Genomic DNA, 20,831 nt, shown 5'->3' with positions numbered 1-20,831 from the left:
CAGATTGTTTTTTTAAGGTATGAAGAATATTGCTTATATTACTTCAGTTATATGTTCCAAGTTGTGTTCTAAGTTGATCTTAGTTGTTTCATAATTGATTGTACTTTATTTTAGATTATCCGTTTATTATATACGATATGTTCCTTGTAAACCGCCTCCCCGGCGATAGTTATCTCTGTTAAATGTGAACCGGAGTGATATGTATTGTATACAGGAACTTCCGGTATATAAAAACCAAAAATAAATAAATAAATAAGAATCTTGGATCTTTTAACGGGAGAGTTAATGCCGCAGACATTCCAGGAGAGTATATGAGGGTCCCTTGGTTAGCCATCTACAGATACCTGAAGAAGTAGTATGAAAGAACTCGCTGATATGTTGTAGCATAGACTCCCCCCTGGGACTAAATCGCAAGGCATAATACAACAGGACTTCAAAAGTAGAAAAAACATTAGGACACAGCACACACACTACCAACCATTCATACTCCACAATTCCCTTACCCACTGCCCCCCCCCCCTCCCACCCCTAATCCCCAAAGTCCCTGTATCAAAAGCATTAGGGTGAGATCACTACCATACAAATGGATCCCACATCATCAATCCAACCCCAACCACAGAAAAGAACATTGAGTATGAAAAGGAGTACTGCACAAGTCTGCTAAACATAGATGGGCATATTCAGTGTTGCAAAAATGCCCGCCAACAGACAAAAGTTATATCAAGGAAGTAGTCTGAATTAAGGCGCTAGGGCCCCAAAAAAAGGAGAAAGCTGAACATTGCTTTCCCAACAACAGAAATTGTCATTCTGGTAAAGACAATAATGATGAAAGATGCCTTTGAGTCTTGAAGCAATTGAGAAAATAACGACAGCAGTCTTTTCCTTATGGGTGAACTCCATAAGAAAAAGAAACCACAGATTCTGCCAAGAATCACTTGCCTCTGTCACCAGGAAACTCTGGAGAGGCTGCCGATGGTGCATCCAAAGTGTTAATATACTGCTGGAGCTCAGCCTCTGTAAATCAACACGGTCCTCCGGACGCCCTCACACGGATCTGAGCAGGATAAACCATTACTGCCTGCACTCCTAACGCATGCAGTTTGGCGCAAAAAGGAGAGAGGGTATGACGCCGCGCAGCGAGAGCAGCTGAGAAATCTTGAAAAACCAGGATCTTCTTATTGTAGGTGAGGGTCTTCCCGCTGCATAGTGCCTGCAGAATTTAATTTTTATGTGCAAAATTAAAGATTTTTGCGATCACCACTCGCAGTCTCGCCCGCTGGTCTCATTTGGGACCTAACCGGTGCACAGATTTGATTCGCAGGGGGCCATGGGTGTGGGACAGACCGAGCTCCTCCGCAAGCAACGACTCTAGGAATCGGGGAAGATCTTTATCCTCTAAAGACTCAGGAAGACCCACAAACTGGAGGTTACACCGCCGCGAGCAGTTTTCAAGGTCTTCCAGACGCTCTGAGTGCTGGGCTAGTGTAGATTTTAGTGTGGAAATCTCTGCCTGGGAGGAGTGGAGGCCATTTTGGACATCCGACACCCATTGCTCCAGGTCGGTGAAGTGTCACTCGTAGCCCGCAATGGAAGCTGAGAGTTAGTCAGTTGAGTAGAATTTTTTTTAATTTGGGCTCTAAGGCCTCCACAACGGCTGTCTTCATGTTGGCCCAGGCTGTGGTAGGAGTTGGCTCAGCAGGACCAGCATCTTCTTCCAGTGGCACATCCGAAGGCCTAGGCTTTTCTCTATCCTTGTCTTTGTCTTTTTTTGTCATTCGAGAGGACACTGTGGGTACCCAGATGAGAAGCAGGGAAGGATCACAATCCAATAGATGTCTCTGGGCAAAAACCGTGGGATTTGCAGCCATGGATGGGGTTAGATATAGGAATAGGGATCCGAGAAGGGGGATTACATCCGCTCCCTTCACTGTATCATGTGATCTCGCAATTCTCTATTTAAATGAGGCTACGTGCTAATAAGGAGACGCTAGGGACAATAGCGCGTCCCTAGCACCTCCTTATTGGCGTTAGGGTTGGCTATCAGCAGGACTGACAACAGACGCTCAATTTTACCGGCGTCTGTTTTCAAACCCGCTGACAGCCACAGGTTCGGAAAACAGAAGCCAGCAAAATTGAGCATCTGTTTTCTAACCAGGCGACTGGCGGGCAGGTTTTTTTTTTTTTTTGACTTAATATCGCTAGACTTAATAACACCTTGGGCAGGCGTTAATTTTACTTTCAGTATTTCGGGCAACTAACTAATAGGCTCATCAATATGCATTTGCATGTGATGAGCACTATTAGTTTCTGGGGGGTTGGCAGTGCATTTTCCACGCGCTATTACCCCTTATACTGTAAGGGGTAATAGGTGGGAAAACACGCAGCCTATTGCGTGTTAAACTGCGCACTCGGCCGAGCGCACCGTTCTGTATCAGCCTGCTAGTGGTTAGAGAACTGGACTGTTTTCAAAACTCTTCTCTGTTACTGACCTGTATGACCTGGGGTTTCTCCTCCTCATGTCCATCTACCAAAGTAACCTGGGATTGGCCACTGTTGAAAAGAGGATACTGAGCTTGATGGACCTTTGGTCTGATCCAGTATGACAAGTCTTGTGTTCTTAAAGTCATGTTTCTTTCTGCTGCTGAGCCCATTTCAGTGCTCGTAAGTTGGCCTCAGCAGCATCCTGCACTGTGTAGGAGCTGTCTTTAAACAATGGGCAGAGCAGCAGGTATTTTATGGTGTGTACTTCTCCACAGTTGCAGATCTCAAGTCTGGTAATCCTGTTGCACTTGCTTACGGAGGTGATTTAGGTCCTTCCAAGTATTCCTTTCTTTCATCACTCCTGCAGGAAGCTGCTTGCTCACTTGGATGCCCATTCTAATCCCAGCGGTGAGATCTCTATGTTGTGCCTGCCACATCTTCTTGTGGATAGTCACATCTGTGGTGGTAATTACTATTTAGTTATGCAGAAGTTCTGCATCACTTTACACTTATTTCTTTTGCTATGATATGACTCTACAATGGGTGTCTCGTGTCTTCTGTTTGTCCCTTCCTCTCTGTTTGACTGGTCACAATTCTTCATATGTCTGGCAACATTATTTCAGCAAGGATATACAAACTGTTGAAATTAATTGGTTTAAGGCAACCTGTGATAATTCAACAGCTATCAGTTTGGGTAAGTCACTATATCTTCCTGTGCTTTGGTTCTAATCCCAGCTCTGCTACTGACTGTGATCTTGGACAAGTCACCTTGGGCCAGATGTACTAACTAAGCAAAGGGGAAAATCCTTTAGTTTATCTGGCAACATATTGTACATCTCCTTGTGCTTCTGGGACCTAGTTAAAAACAAATTGTTTTCCTTTGTCTGACTTTCCTGGTCAATCAGTTAATTATTGATACTGTATGTGATTATTAGTGTTTGCTGTAGTAGCCAGAATTCTGCTTACTACAAACGCTATTGATGTTTTTCTACAGGATGTTGGGAGCACTTGTCTATCGTTTTTCATTTCTTGGTTTTGTTCCTTTTCCTGATGGGCTTTGCCACAGCTCTTTGGAGTTCAAAACAATTTTATTGCCTATGAGCTGATGATGGCAGCATGTCTGTTTTCTACAACAGAAATGACCCATCAGAGAAGGCTGCTTTTGCCTTTCTTGGAAATGAGGGCTGAGATACTTAGTCATGCTCCCGTACCTTTATTTATCTTTATTTAGGTGTATCCTTGTTTTAGCAAACAGAGAGGCATGAAATGAGTGGGTTCATGGCACACATTTTTTTGTAAACATCAAGCTAGCTGTGCAGAGTTTGGTTTGATTAATTCAGAATTCCAAAATAAGGAAAAAAAATAGGCAGTGATTAGATCACAAAAATTTTAACTTTATACAGCATACCAGTTTTCCCTAAAGGATTAAAAGGCAAATTCAATTTCTCTTGTGTTATGAATTGTAGATAATTTTATTTCATTTATGAACTTTTATACCACAGTTGACAATTGCAAATTTGCATAGCATTAAAAACAACAAATACAAAATTACATATTGCCTTGATTCTGTCATAGAAAGGCGATTAAATCATATTAAGTACATAAGCACTTAATCATCATCTTTGTGCATTTATATCATGTTTTTCCAAAAGGAGTTCAAAGTGTGATACAGTAGATTAGATTAAGTACAGCTACAGTATATAGATTAAATTGTCCGTATAATAGCAATGGAAAGATAAAATGCAAAATGAAAATAGATTCAGCATGTAAGTAGAGTAGCGCAGGACTGTGAGAACCTCCCCCTTCCAAAAGCATCCAGTCAAACAGTCTATTCAATAACATTCTAGGATTGTTAGACTCTTAAAGAGAGCAAGATCAATCCACCCCAGTAACAACAATAAAATCCTCCCAAATTTTCCCAAAAGCATCACAATCGAAGCCAGCCTTCCCAGAGACCTCATCAAAAAGAAAACAGAGAAATAACCATGACTTTACTTTCTTTCTGAAAGCCAGATAGTTCTGCTCTAGTATAATTAAAATCCTTGCTGTGCAGTGGCCATGGTATCCTCTTCCCCTCCTCACCCGTAATACCATCCTCTCCCTCTGAGAAGAAGAGCAGTGTTTGCGTCTTTCTTCTCCTCTGCCAGCTTTAATCAGAAGTCTGAACAGGCTGGGATCAGCTTGTAGAACTGAAGACTGAGAGGGATATGATAGGGATTTATAAACATAAATAACAAGTTTAAAACAAATTTGAGAGGGTATTTGTTCACGCAACATACAATTAAGTTATGGAAATTGTTGCAGTTGGGTGTGATCGAGGCAAATAACATAGCTGAGTTTAAAAGGGGTTTGGGAAACTCTGAAAGAAAAGTCCATAAACAATTATTTGCCAGCTAGACTTGGGCAAAGCCCTGGGAGTGGGTAACAAGAAATGGAATTTGCTGGGTACTTCCTAAAGGTCTGGATTGGCTGGTTTTGAAAACAGAGAATGCTAGGCTCAGTGGGCCCTTGGTTTGACCCAGCATAGTACTACTTAAGTCTGAACATAGAAGGCCCTATAGTCTTGCAGGTCTCACTGGTACCACAGATTTCACTAGCAACAGGAGAGGGAGATAAAGGGTAGTGAGGAGGGGTGGTCGGCACCACAGCGCTAAGCACGAGCTTGCTGGTGAGCAGGGCCCTCATGCCTTCCCCCACCCGCCCTCAAAAGTATGGGGGCCTTGATTTGCTGTAACCTAGGAATGGCTGAAATCACAGGAAGGGAGCATTAGCTCCCGAAAATTCATCAAGAGACATACTGAGTCTAATAAAAATGTATCGCTTTACTTTTTTTTAACTTATTTTTTTTTGTGTAACAGACCCTCCAATCATTATCATTAAGTCGTGAGTGAACCCTTAGTTCAGGTAGAATATAGGTTAGTGAATGGGGGAGGTTACCATTCAAATTTAGCCCCTCCCTTTGAGGATGTTGGAATGGCTGACCCCCTGGAAAGGTTTCTTAAGCAGTTCTCACAGGACAAGCAGGTTGGTAGTCCTCACATACGGGTGACATCACAGGATGGAGCCCAGTTACGGAACACTTCTGTCAAAGTTTCCAGAACTTTTACTGGCCCCTACTGGGCATGCCCAGCATGGCACTAACCCTGCAGCCAGCAGGGGTCCCCCTTCAGTCTTCTTTTTTCTGTGCAGCAGTAGCCTCGCGGTTAAGGAGCTCTGCAGAGATTCCTGACAGGAATTTTCCTCACGAATTACTAAAAGTTAATTTGCCCCACAGGGGTCCCTCCTTCAACTTTTTCAAGCCGCGGTACTCCAGTAAGTTTTTTACCCGTTCTCCGTCGATTACCGTCGAGTTTGGCCATACTGTGGCTCAATTTTTTGCCATGGCGTCTGGGTTCCATTGGTGCCCGGACTGTAATCGCACCATGTCTATCACAGACCCCCATAAAGACTGTGTAATGTGTCTTGGACGAGAGCACGATGTCTTGACCTGCACCAAATGTGCCCTAATGACACCAAAAGGTCGCAAGGCCAGAATGGAGAAGATGGAACTTCTCTTCCATGCTCAAACCCCGACTCCGTCCATTGCATCGACGTCGTCAGAACCGGCTCCGTCAACTTCGCGCCAGCATCGACCACCGGCCGGTGACCATCCGGCATCGACGACATCTCAGCCTTCGACACCCTCTACTCCCCCTCAGGACCGAGGGGATCGTAGAGTCAAACATCGACATCGAAAGTCTCGGACCATTGAGGGAGCGAAATCATCGACCTCACAATTGTCTGAGCCGCCGTCGAAGAAACCCCGTCCAAAAAAGGCACCAACCTTTTCGGTGACCGGGTCACCGTGGCAACCCTCACCCAACAAGGTATCGGGAGCCGCGACTCCACCTTTAACGGTGGTCCCTCCGGCTATGCCTCTGCCTCCTTCTTCTGTTCCGGAGCCGAGGCTGCTTGCTCCAGGTCTCCGAGAAGAACTGGACCGGATGGTTCAGGAGGCCATCGACAAGGCGATGCAACGACTCCAGGTTCCTCCGACACCGGTACCGATTGTGGAACTGCCCAACGACCCGATTCCGGCAGCCATCGATGCTGATACATCCATTGCCACCGGTCCAACCATCGGTGCCGATACGTCTGTTGGCACCACCAAACCATCCATTGATGGCCTCGATGCCTGCGCCGGTGCCTTTGATGCCTTAATCGGTGCCTCCAATTATTCCTTCAATTCCTTCGGAGCCTAGACCAGGACCCTCGGGTATCACACCACCCCGTCACCCTCTAGTTCCTAGAGGGACAGGTGCTGATCCCTATGATACCTGGACTGATGATTCCTCCCCAGACACCGATGATTTGCCTTCACCACCTTCACCCACTGAAAGTAGAAAGCGTTCTCCCCCAGAGGACCTTTCCTTTATAAATTTTGTGAAGGAAATGTCTGAATTGGTTCCCTTACAATTACAGACTGAACAGGATGATAGACATCAGATGATGGAGTTCCTACAATTCCTGGATGCTCCCAAGGAAATAACCACCATCCCTATCCACCAGGTTCTTCTGGATCTCCTCAAGAAGAACTGGGAACATCCTGGCTCCATTGCTCCAGTCCACAGAAAAGCTGACACTACCTATTTGGTGCAGTCAGCTCCGGGTTTTCAGAAAACTCAATTGGATCACCAATCTGTAGTGGTAGAATCTGCACAGAAAAGAGCAAAGAGATCAAAGCCTCACACTTCTTTTCCCCCTGGCAAGGAACAGAAGTTTCTAGATGCCATTGGTCGCCGTGTCTTCCAAGGATCAATGGTCTTCTCCCGAATTGCCGCTTATCAGCTCTATATGACCCAATATAATAGGGTCATTTTTAAGCAGATACAAGATTTCACAGACTCCCTGCCTCAGCAATTTCAAGATCAGTTCCAAACCCTAGTAAACAAGGGTTTTGAGGCAGGCAAGCATGAGATCAGATCATCTTACAATACCTTTGACACTGCTACTAAGGTATCTGCAGCCGCGATTTTGGCAAGGAGATGGGCCTGGCTCAAATCTTCCGACCTTCGCCCTGAGGTACAAGACAGGATATCTGACCTACCCTGTGTAGGAGATAATCTGTTTGGCGAACAGATTCAACGGATGGTGGTGGAACTTAAGGACCATCATGAGACCCTAATACAGCTCTCTCTGATACCTTCTGACTACTCTTCAAAACAGCCCTTCCGAAAGGACTCAAAGAAGTCATTCTTCCTCCCGAAGAAGTCCTACACGATACCAACCAGATCCTGTTTCACGAGACCTTTTCAAAAAGCCCAGTCTCATCAGACACGGAAACAAAAACCGCAAGCAGCTCCTCAACCTGGTCCTGCTTCAGGTTTTTGACTTCTACCTAGAGAGCAGCAGCCAGCTTCCATTGCCTCACATACCAGTGGGAGATCGACTGTGCCACTTCTACAACATATGGCACTCAGTCACCTCAGACCAATGAGTACTGGCGATAATTGCTCAGGGTTACCATCTGAACTTTCTCTCCATGCCACCGGACTCCCCACCTCTCCCGACGTGGAGAACATCCAGTCACTCCATCCTTCTGGATCAGGAAGTCTCCCTCCTTCTCCTGTCCAAGGCAATAGAACCCGTACCCTACTCTCAGCACAGCCTAGGATTCTATTCCCGGTACTTTCTAATCCCCAAACAATTGGGAGGCGTTTGTCCTATTCTGGACCTACGGGCCCTCAACAAGTACCTCCAGCGAGAGAAATTCAAAATGGTAACCTTAGGCTCGCTTCTTCCTCTTCTACAAAGAGGAGACTGGCTCTGCTCTCTGGACCTCCAGGACGCATACACTCATATTGTGATAACTCCATCTCATCGCAAATACCTGAGGTTTCTAGTAGGCCCCAAGCACTATCAGTTCCGAGTGCTTCCATTCGGCCTAGCGTCTGTGCCACGAGTCTTCACAAAATGCCTCGTAGTAGTTGCAACCTTCCTCAGGACTCAAGGTGTTCACGTCTACCCCTATCTAGACGATTGGTTAATCAGGGCTCCCACTCAGCAAGCTGCTCTGTCGTCCCTCAGTCTAACCTTACACACTCTAATCTCTTTAGGATTTCTCGTCAACTATGACAAATCCTACTTAGTCCCATCTCAAACCTTGTCGTTCATTTGGGCAGACTTTGACACCTTGCAGGCAAAGGCTTTTCTGCCTTGACAGCGAGCTCTCACCCTCATGTATCTTGCGCACCAGCTACAGTCTCAGCACTCCGTGACTGCACACCACTTTCTCATCCTCCTGGGACACATGGCGTCCTCAGTTCAGGTCACACCAATGGCCCGTTTGGCCATGAGAGTCATGCAGTGGACTCTAAGGTCTCAATGGACTCAAAGCATTCAGACCCTGTCGACCATTGTCCAAGTAACCGACTCACTCCGTCAGTCACTTGCCTAGTGGAAAAATCAGATTAATCTCCTCCAAGGCTTGCCCTTTCAGATTCCAGACCCTCAATTAACTCTCACCACTGATGCTTCCAACTTCGGCTGGGGAGCCCATGTGGCCAACCTGCAGACACAAGGATCTTGGTCTCCAGAGGAAGCCAAACACCAAATAAATTTCCTGGAGCTTCGAGCAATCAGATATGCTCTCAGGGCATTTCAGGATCACCTCTCAAATCAAGTTATCCTGATCCAGACGGACAACCAGGTGGCATGTGGTACATCAACAAACAGGGAGGCACGGGCTCCTTCCTTCTGTGTCAGGAAGCTGCACAGATAAGGGCGTAAGTTCTCTCCCATTCAATGTACCTCAGGGCCATCTACTTGCCGGGAATGGACAATGTGTTGGCAGACAAGCTGAGTCGCATCTTTCAACCGCACGAGTGGTCTCTCAACCCCTCAGTAGCGAACTCCATCTTCCAACAATGGGGATATCCTCAGATAGACCTCTTTGCATCTCCTCAAAACCGCAAAATAGAGAATTTCTGCTCTCTCATTCGCAGCAAACACTCTCAGCCCAGAGACGCATTCTCCCTCTAGTGGGCATCCGGTCTACTTTATGCATTCCCTCCACTACCTCTTCTCTTCAAGTCTCTCGTGAAGTTACGTCAGGACAAGGGAACCATGATCCTGATAGCACCTCACTGGCCACGCCAAGTGTGGTTTCCAATACTTCAGGATCTCTCCATTCGCAGGCACATTCCCTTAGGAAAGGACCCGCTTCTGATCACTCAAAACGACGGGTGCCTCCGCCACCCCAATCTTCAAGCCTTGTCCCTGACTGCAAGAAAGGTTAATCCTTCAGCCACTTAACCTTTCTGAACCAGTTTCTCGTGTCCTGATTGCTTCACGGAATTCCACGAGAAAATCTTACTCTTACAAATGGAACAGGTTTACTTCATGGTGCTCTTCTCAGTCCCTTGACCCCTTTATTACCTGTCCTATCACGAAGTTTTTGGACTATCTCTGGTACTTATCAGAGTCAGGTCTAAAAACTTCTTCCATCAGAATGCATGTCAGTGTGGTAGCCGTCTTCCATAAAGGTGTCGGGGATGTACCCATATCAGTACAACCCCTTGTAACACGTTTTCTGAAGGGCTTGCTTCACCTCAAGCAAGCATCCTCCGGCCCCTTCTTGGGACCTCAATCTGGTTTTGGGTCGGCTCATGAAATCACCATTCGAGCCTCTTCAATCCTGTGATCTTCGCTATCTCACATGGAAAGTGATTTTCCTTCTGGCAATCACTTCGGCTCGCAGAGTTAGTGAATTACAGGCTCTAGTTACCTATCCGCCTTACACCAAACTTCTGTAGGACCGGGCAGTACTCCGCACTCACCCTAAATTTTTGCCTAAGATAGTTTCAGACTTTCATCTCAATCAATCCATTATACTACCTACCTTTTTTCCCAGGCCCCATTCCAATCCAGGAGTACAGGCTCTGCATACCTTTGACTGTACACGGGCTCTAGCATTCTACCTAGACCGTACAGCTGCCCACAGGGAAAGCACTCAACTGTTTGTCTCCTTCCATCCTAACAAGTTAGGGCAGCCTGTGGATAAGCAGACTCTCTCCTCCTGGTTGGCGAACTGCATATCCTTTTGCTATCAGCAAGCGGGCATTCCATTTCAAGACCTTGTTAAAGCACAATCTGTGAGGGCCATGGCAACTTCAGTAGCACACCTATGATCAGTGCCGCTTCCTGACATTTGCAGGGCTGCCATCTGGAGTTCTCTCCACACCTTTGCAGCCCACTATTGCTTGGACAAGGCCGGAAGACAAGATTCCAACTTCGGCCAATCTGTCCTTCGTAACCTATTTACAACATGACGTACCAACACCCTTCCGCCTGCCCGTTAGGGTTCAGGATGCCCTCCGCCAAATTCCACCCCAGTCCTAGTGCCTTTGCACACCTGGATACATTTGGTGAATACTCTGACATCCTCAGCTCGGTACTCACCCATATGTGAGGACTACCATCCTGCTTGTCCTGTGAGAAAGCAAATGTTGCTTACCTGTAACAGGTGTTCTCACAGGACAGCAGGATGTTAGTCCTCATGAAACCCGCCCGCCGCCCCGCAGTGTTGGGTTCGTAACATTTTCTTATTTTATTTTCGGCACTACCTGTAGCTTTTTAACAAGACTGAAGGGGGACCCCTGCTGGCTGCAGGGTTAGTGCCATGCTGGGCGTGCCCAAAGTTTCCAGAACTTTGACAGAAGTGTTCCATGATTGGGCTCCATCCTGTGATATCACCGTATGTGAGGACTAACATCCTGCTGACCAGTGAGAACACCTGTTACAGGTAAGCAACATTTGCTTTCTCTCCTTAGAGACTGTGGGCAGTCCCTTATGGTTTGCTTAGCGTGAAGAACCTTTTTTATGTATTGTTTTTGGGGTTTTTTCAGACCCAGTCAGAAGAATCAGGCAAACCCTGCCTGAGGATCCTGATCAGGGTTGGGAGGGTATTCCTTCCAATCCACTCATTGGCTGGTTGGGATTTCCCTCTGGGTATTTGTTTTTTGGGGGGTTATACATTTTATTGTGGTAGGAGCCCTGAGAGGCCCTGGGGCATCATCTGGACTTGGAATGCCCTTGGTAGGGAAGACCTGCGCCTTCATACCCTCAATGAGGAAAGAGGTATTGCACTGACCTGTTAAATTCTATTGAAGGAGAAATAACTTCAGTTCTGAGATCCAGGAGGAAGATTTTTGGCTGCCCATTCCTTCTTGTATTGAAGCAGGGCGAGCTGCCTGTTTCCAGGGGGATCCCTCCAATCTGGGATCCAGAGGAGAGAGACAAGAGAATAAATGAAGATCATCATGAAGATCATCAAACTGTAAGAGCAAATTTGAGGCTATTGAGGACACCAAACAGGAGTCTTCACCCCCTGGGGAGAGAGAAATTGGACTCTGCGCAGAGAAGGTTTTATCTTTTTACCAGTGTGGAAAGGGGGTTTTCCCTGCCCAACTAAACGATACCCTGCCCCTTTGGGAATTCCACTTAGCCAAGCCCTGGAGGATGGAGATTTTCTCTTGCTCCAATATTGAAGTTCATGCACGGATAGAGGAAGAATTGTGAGAAAGTGGGAAGACAATTGTGGTGCTGCGGATTGCGTTATTACTGCCATTTTCCAACCTGCTTGCCCATTAGCTAAGAACTTTATTCTGGACACTAACACAGTAACTCCTGCTTGGATTTTTGGGCACACACAGCACACACACACAAGTATAACACTTGCCCCTTCCCAGAGATCATGACGTTCAAGAGAGGCACTCTGGGCCTTGAAAAGGTTCCCTTCCCCCCCATTTAAAAAAAAATCCACCCCGAGGATGAAATGGGGTTTTCAAGCTGGCCTGAGGTCACAGCTCCAAAGAGACAAAAAAAATCTTTTATGGCCCCATTTGAGTGCAGTCCATCTCCTGGGATGTTTAACCTTCATTTCTGTTCTTCCAAGAAGGCAGTGGAGTAACCTGGGCAGAGAGGTGATTATAACTATAAACGGTGGTACAAAAGCATCTGGCTGTCAGGGAGGTTGGGTGACCTATATGAAGGGACCATGATTAAAATCCAAATCAGTGAGAATGGGGAGGCTGGATTTTTTTTTTTTTTTTTTACAACAGTTTCACTAATCTTGGTGGCTTTGAGGATTATTACAAAATTTGGTAATAAGATGTATAACGGGGCCCAGGTGTTTGCTTAAGTGGTGATTTTGTAACGAGTGAAGATGACAAAGCCAGAAATGGTGGAGGCCATAATTGTAGTAGCTTCTGAGCATGATTGGTTGAGATACGGAAGGCAGTGGTAGGAAAAGGGCTGAGAGGGGCAGGTAAAAGACATGCTGGAAGGGGGAGTAGGTGCTGGATTGCATATGGAGATTTATATGTGCATCTACCCGAAGTGGACACATCTCAACTGAGCAGAGTGGATGGGCTGTTTTGATCGTTATCTTCCATCATTTACTCTGTCACTGTTTTCCACCTCTTGCTTCTAATTGCATTGGATCTTTATGAATTCCTTGCTGGCATAGGATAATTTGAGGCAGCAATTTGTTTTATGTGATGTTTGCTGTAAATTATTACCTGAAAGAGAAAACGTGTATTTGAGTAAATTGCTCAATTGTTACATTCCACCTTCCTGTCTCATGTTTATATGCAAAGTAATCATTGCCTAGGAAGTTGCAGTAAGGACATTTTCACCTTCATCTTGCGGCGACGTATTTAATTTTCCATAGCATTGCTTAAAATGAGCAGTGTTGATGTGTACTAGCTCTTTGAGCTGAAGTTGCATGGAGTTTTGCTTTATGCATACCCTGTCCATGTGTTGTCATTCAGCCAGCTTAAAGTAAGTTACTTGTTGGACTGACCCAGTAGCTGGGGCTGGGAATGCTGTGGAGGCAACTGTCACTGCCCCTGTTGGGGAGGGAGTCCCGGGCATTATGCAATGACGACGCCTTGTTGATGGAATTAGGCCCAGGTTTGTTTATTTACATGATTTATATCCTGCACTCTCCAAAGCTTGGGGCAGGGTGCAATTCAGCATACATAAAATCCAAACAAATGTAAGAAAATATATGTAAAAATAAAAACAGATATCAGCCTAAGTACAATTTTTACAAATGTGTCTTATAAAGTTTGCAGGATGGCATCGTACTAGATGGTGGCACATACTAGGCTGAGACTACATTAACCCAGCAGAGTAAAAACACTGATAAACCTCTCCAATCTAGTGGATAACTCAAAGTCCTCTCTGAATAATAACGTTTTTAAAGCCCTCCTAAATACTTGGAATGTCCCTCAGAGTCTGCAGCTGTGCAAGTAACGAGTTCAGTGGCAATGGACTGGTGACTGAGAATGCTCATTTACATTTCAACTAACGAGGCAAGATGCGGCCGAGGTACCTCTAGAAGGTTCCGGTGAGCGTAAATCCGTGGCATTGGCTTGTGAATGAGCATATTAGCTGGGTTTTGGAGGGGGGGGGACCTGGTACATGGCCCCTGGCTGAGCATTGTCGCTGCAATAACTATCTTAGACCAGAGCAAAAATTACTGGATAGTTGCAAATGAAGGCTGCTGGTGTCAGATCTCAGCCCTGGAAAGCTGAAGGAGAAAACTCCTGGCAAAAGCAAGTGTTTTAATTTATCCAAACTTGATTAAATGTTAACTGATTTTTGTACTGCAGTTCATGTCCTCCTTTATCATTAGAATTTGTTTTGCACATGTATGGGTTCAGCCCATTGAATATTTAATATGTTGTGAACATTTGTGCACAGACATTTGGTACCTCAGGTAGAGACAGAATAGCTCGTAGAATTAGTTAAAAGAAACCAACATGGGTAGAGCTTACCAGTATAAGACTAGTAAATAAATGTTTAAAGTTTTTTGGTCTGCTGATGATTTTTTTTCATTTATTGTTTGGGGAAAGGACATCAGGAGCCCCAAAATCATGCATCTTTAAACTGACAGTGCATCGAAGGAACATTTGTTTTCATGCTGCAGTAATCTGAACTGATGAAGGGCGATATGACCATATGCAGTGTGTGAATATCTGTATATATCTGTCTATATCTTTATATCTTTATCGATATAGATATAGCCATATAGATGGAAAGAGAGTGAGCAAGCGCCATACATTAAATTAAAAGAGAGAGACCCTGGGTGAAATGTTCTTCAGAACAGAAATATTGCTTGAGTCTGTGTGAAACTGAAAAGTTAATTTTTGTCATTACCTTATTTGAAGTGCATCACTTCAGGAATCTGCCAGGGTTGAAGTCATACTAATTCTCCACCTTACCATGTCATTCCTGTACCTGCCTACTGACTTCAGTTCACCTGTCAGACTCTGCACCAGTCCTGGTTCTTCAGTTCCCATTTCTAAAGATTTCTGAGCTTCACAATCAGGCCCATGCAATACCGAGCGCGCAGGGTAGTGCACAGGTTAAACCCACTGCTGGACGTGTGTCCATAACCCCTTAGGCAATAAGGGGATTAGCGCCTCCAAACCTGCGCAAGGCTAATAGCGCTTATCACATGTAAATGCCATGTTGATGAGGCTATTAGCTGTTACTCCCTTATGTAAAAAATAAATGTGCGCCCAACACGCACATTTTTACCCTCAAAAATTAGCACTAGCCCCGGAGCTGGCGTTGTCTTGAAGAGCCGACTTAATATCGTGGCGATATTAAGTCAGAGGAACTGAAAAAAGGAATAACAAAAACAAAAAAAAGAATAAATGTCTTGGCAGTCAGGTTAGGAAAATGGGCGCTCAATTCACAAGCGTCCATTTTTCTAACCTGTGACCGTGCACAGGAACTGGTTAGGACACTCGTAAAATTGAGAGTCCGTTTCCCTAACCTGCACCCAGCCACTTCTCCTGGGCGCCCGATGCCGTGGACCCGCTAGGGAAGTACAATTTATCCCTAGCAAATCCTTTTTAGTGCGGCAGCTCATTTGCCTATTGCATTGAGCGCCAGGAAAGGTGATTGTTCGTGGGTTAAAAAAAAAGTGCGTCTAGTTTGGATGTGCGTTTTTAGCGCATCAGTATTCCATCGGCCTGTATGTTGCTTCCATATTGCAGGCTGCTGGGCTACAGTGTGCATTCAAATCAAAGATAAACCAGGATTTATTTTGGTCTGACCCAGTATGGCATATCTTATGTTCTTATTTGCTTAGAAACTGGTGACTTGGTGTTAGGTGGAAGTTCTGAATTTTCCTGCTGAAATAAAACTGTGTGTGGTGGCTGGAGTCTGAGAAGCAAAAAAGATCTTTCCACTAGCAGTCTCTTCTTCTTGCAGCCCGAAAGCTGAAGAAACTGGGGAACCTAAAGATTCAGGAAGAGGGGGAGGCCATGAGCTCTCCCGGAGAAGGTGAAGGCATGCAGGAACAGATGTCCAGGATGACCATGTTACATATGGAGGGATTTGACAGCCAGCCCATCTTCCTCAATGTCCTAGAAGCTATTGAACCTGGCATGGTCTGTGCAGGCCACGATAACAATCAGCCAGACACCTTTGCTACTCTGCTCAGCAGCTTGAATGAACTTGGCGAGAGGCAACTGGTGCATGTGGTGAAGTGGGCAAAGGTCTTACCAGGTAGGACAGCCGTAGTTGAAATGACAATTAAATCCACTAACGTTAATGTATATAACTTTGCACGGATCTGTTTTGAACCTGTCAGCTAGAAAGGATCTCAGCACAGTACAACCTAATCCTTCAATCTTAGGGTTGGAGGGCCTGGCAGCACATATCTGATATCAAGACTACATGAAAGCGTTCAAAGGCTATAATGAATAGTCTGTTACTGTTATAATTATCACACAGATATACTTCACTAAATTGAAATATAGAGAGAGGAATGTTTCCAAGGTCACACAGAGTCGGTCCGGCTAACTTTTGGAGTTAGCCAAATGAACCCCAAGGGTCACATTTTTTTCCCCTTGCTCTCTTGCTAAAGTTTTCCTGGACAGAATTTGCCTGCACAAAAAATTCAAAGCTGGGAGGTGTTCTTGGGATGTGGTTTCATATTGGGCAGCACTGATACTCAGCGCTGACCAGACAACGTTACCCGAATAACCCTGAGTAAATCACAGGCCTAAAGTTATTCAGATCCATTTGTCTGGATTCATCCTGCATGACTATGGGCTGGGAGTTGTAGTCACTGCTTAAGTGTGGATGGTGTATAGCCCCATGCTCTGGACTATCACTACAATTTTCTGACTAGCTAAGGGGAGTATATAGAGTGGGGTAAAAATCCCCAGGTAGTTGTGAATGAAGACTTATGGCACCAGATCCCAGCCCTGGTCCCATCTGAGCCGGAAGCAAAAAGGAGGAGGCAGCCCAGGGGAGCCGGTGATAAAGCTGGATGTAGAACTGAGGCACAGGCAGACGAGTGAGTTACCCAGAACCATGAGTCAGTGCCAGGATTAGAACTGAGGCACTGGGCAATAAACATGGATCATATGGAAGTATAGAGGGAAGGTCCAGTGACCCATTTAGACTAGGGATGTGAATCGTTTTAGGACGATTAAAATTATCGTCCGATAATTTTAATATCGTCTTAAACCGTTATGGAACACAATACAATAGAGATTCTAACGATTTATCGTTATAAATCGTTAGAATCGTGAGCCGGCACACTAAAACCCCCTAAAACCCACCCCCGACCCTTTAAATTAAATCCCCCACCCTCCCGAACCCCCCCCCCAAATGACTTAAATAACCTGCGGGTCCAGCGGCGGTCCGGAACGGCAGCGGTCCGGAACGGGCTCCTGCTACTGAATCTTGTTGTCTTCAGCCGGCGCCATTTTCCAAAATGGCGCCGAAAAATGGCGGCGGCCATAGACGAACACGATTGGACGGCAGGAGGTCCTTCCGGACCCCCGCTGGACTTTTGGCAAGTCTTGTGGGGGTCAGGAGGCCCCCCCCAAGCTGGCCAAAAGTTCCTGGAGGTCCAGCAGGGGTCAGGGAGCGATTTCCCGCCGCGAATCGTTTTCGTACGGAAAATGGCGCCGGCAGGAGATCGACTGCAGGAGGTCGTTCAGCGAGGCGCCGGAACCCTCGCTGAACGACCTCCTGCAGTCGATCTCCTGCCGGCGCCATTTTCCGTACGAAAACGATTCGCGGCGGGAAATCGCTCCCTGACCCCCGCTGGACCTCCAGGAACTTTTGGCCAGCTTGGGGGGGGCCTCCTGACCCCCCCCCAAGACTTGCCAAAAGTCCAGCGGGGGTCCGGAAGGACCTCTTGCCGTCCAATCGTGTTCGTCTATGGCCGCCGCCATTTTTCGGCGCCATTTTGGAAAATGGCGCCGGCTGAAGACAACAAGATTCAGTAGCAGGAGCCCGTTCCGGACCGCTGCCGTTCCGGACCGCCGCTGGACCCGCAGGTTATTTAAGTCATTTGGGGGGGGGTTCGGGAGGGTGGGGGATTTAATTTAAAGGGTCGGGGGTGGGTTTTAGGGGGTTTTAATGTGCCGGTTTTGCGATTTTACGTTTTTTCGATTTTTTACGATTTTTCACGATATTTTACCCCCCCAAACGGCAACAATACGATTCCCTCCCTCTCCCAGCCGAAATCGATCGTTAAGACGATCGAGGACACGATTCACATCTCTAATTTAGACTGCTCAGTTTTATTCTTACTGCATGAGTCAGTGGCAGAGCTGGAAGATGAATCGAGGTGCAGGGAGACGGTGATGTATCCCCGAGGCAACAGACGGTGGCTGGGAGAGCTTGGATTAGAGTGAGATACCGGGAATTGCAGTGATTTGCCCGGATTCACATGCAGTCAGTGGCAGAGCTGGTCCTACAGTATACAGTGCAAACAGCAGTTTTCACAAGGAATCTTACACCTGCCTATGGAATTAGGCAGCTGCGTTCCTGCTCTGAAAATTGTCCCCTAAGTATAGCTGAATATAATTAATGCTTTTAAAGTCCATGTTCTCAGGAATAGTTCAGGTTTTTAGGGGGGGGGAGTATATTGTATGCATGTATTTTAATGTACTGTAGTTGTTCCCTCTAACTCCAGCCACACAAATATTAGAGGCAAAGTTTGTGTAGTTTCTTTTTGATTCAAAGGGTTTCTCCAGCTAACATTTGCAATATGTTGCCCCCCCCCCCCCCCCCTTCCACACACACACACACACACACACACACCTGCTCACCAGCTAAATATGTTGTCCGGGCAAATTGCTGCCAAAACCAAATTTACCCAGCCAAAAAATGTAGCGCTGGTGCATTCCCAGGATGCAGTTTTATTTTGGCTGGGAAGTGCTGATATATTCTGTTACCTGGTTAACTCTGGGTAAACAGGACCAGATATTCAGACGGCGCAGATTCAGGCTGGGTAACTCATCCAGTGACCGCTAAACTGAATCTGAGCTTCACAGCTACTTGCCCAAGCCTTACACAGAGCCAGTGGGATCCGCTGGGATTAGAGCCAAGGTCACATAGGGAATGTGCAGAAGAGCTTGGACAGGGATTAAAACTCGAGTAGCTCAGTGGCACTACATGCAAAAGATCCCCAGTTCAGTCCCCAGATTGGGTCTTCCAAGGCTGGGGGTATTGTCGAGGCAGCAGTCAAAGCTCCTTTGGGGCCCCATGTTCACTATTATGTGCAACGCCTGGTAGCTGGATTTAGAGCCCATGACACAGGGATGTGGAAGGGAGCTCTAGTGCTTACCTCCCAGCCTCAGGACCATCAGCGCAATGACCAGACTAGGAACAGTGGGAGGCTGGATCTGTTAACGGGGAGAGAACTCCCCAGGTACTTTCAAATGAAGGCTCATGGCACCAGAATCCCAGCACTGGTTTCAGCTGAGCTGGAAGAAGAAAAAGGCAGGAAGAACTAAAGGGCCAAAGGGAAAAAAAAAAGTTACACAGAGATTCAGTGATTTACTCCAGGTCACGGGATTAGCAGCGAGAGACAAAGATGAGGAGAGTATCTCCCTCGGTGCTTGCAGGTCCGCAAGTACCTACACTACCTGAATGTAATCTGCTTTGAAGTATCTGAAAGGCAGAATATAAATCAGATAAATACTTTGCACCCATGTGCCTGCAAGGTGATTTTTATAATTGCAGAGTTTCCCTTTAAAAATATGTTGGCCGCCCAGTGCATGCTTTGCAGATGGAAAGTGTGTGGGGTAAATAACACACCAGGATTTCAAAATTAAATTCTGGCCCCGCCTCCTTGCCTACAGAGTGTATGTGTGTGTGTGTGGCAATTTAAAGGAGACTATTTTATGGATAAAGAGTTCCTCCTTAAAAATCCATTCCCACAGTGACTTGAGTCACATAGAGGTAAGGCACATTGGATTTGAATTACATTATGGGATTTCTCCTGACCGATAAAGTATTTCATTGTTTTCTTTTGTAAACTACACCACCTTCTCTGTCACGTGGGGTCAATATTTAAAATTTACCTGAGCAAATCTACCCATTTAAACATTTGGCCTCTTTGAATGGCTACATTTGTGCATTTAAAATAGGAGGTTGCACAAATTTAGCTGGCTATAAATGGGACTGAGTCGAACATGTTCCTGGGTTGGGCTTTCAAATTCAGCCAGTCAGTGCAATGTTGACAGTTTCAAAGCAATTTATGCAGGTAAAAAGCAATCACGAAATCACCCTCCCTCAATGTGAGTAAAGGGGTACAAAGTGTGGACTTTTAGTACCATTGGGCTGAATTTCCAAATGCATTGACACAGTTCTATGCAAGTAAATGGGATTTTGGAAATTGCCTGAGATGTTTGTATGTGTAAAAGCAATTCTGTACATACTTTTATGCACAAACAGAGGTGTTTGGGGTGGGGGGGGAGATAGTATCTATGTTCATAATTTTGATTTTTTTAAAGCATGCAAGAAAATCTACTCACATTTATGCCTGCTAACGAGTTTATGTAAATGTGTGCACATAAAGCTCCACTTTGAAAATTCAGGCTAAAGTCTGCATGTCTGACTTTATCCCTCCCCGACTGCTGAAAATTCCCCTTATTAAGAGGAAACATACACATATAAGTGGCATTTTCAAATCTTTGCGTGTATATTTTGAGTAAAAATCTGCCTGCAGCAAAAGCATGTGCAAGTGACTGTGCATACTTTGTATCCATGGCAAGTTTCAGTGCAAACATATGTGCGTACTTGCGCTTTGAGAATTGCTGCAAAGCCTGTGGGTAAAAAACAGACAAGCAGACCGATACTGTAGTGCGCTCAGATGAGCGCACTATTTTACCCGCAGCTGGACACGCGTTTTCAACGTGCATCCACTGCCCCTTATACAGGAAGGGGTTTAGTGCATCGAAAACATGCGTCCAAACACCCCCCGCCCCCAACACTAATAGCACTCATCACATGCAAATGTATGTAGATGAGGCTATTAGTAA

General features: G+C 45.8%; 1 protein-coding gene across 1 annotated transcript in view; it reads left to right on the top strand.

Annotated features, from left to right (window-relative positions):
* AR (androgen receptor) overlaps positions 1-20,831 on the top strand; it is a 475,175-nt gene that overhangs the window by 405,252 nt on the left and 49,092 nt on the right. The window contains exon 4 of the mRNA XM_029607286.1: positions 15,751-16,047. Within this exon, the coding sequence (XP_029463146.1) occupies positions 15,751-16,047 (297 nt within the window). The remainder of the gene's footprint in view (positions 1-15,750; positions 16,048-20,831) is intronic.

Source organism: Rhinatrema bivittatum, chromosome 6 (assembly GCF_901001135.1).
Source record: "Rhinatrema bivittatum chromosome 6, aRhiBiv1.1, whole genome shotgun sequence".
In the NCBI taxonomy this organism is placed as follows: Eukaryota; Metazoa; Chordata; class Amphibia; order Gymnophiona; family Rhinatrematidae; genus Rhinatrema; species Rhinatrema bivittatum.
The sequence above is the reverse complement of the archived record's forward strand: the minus strand, read 5'-3'. Positions and strand labels throughout refer to the sequence as shown.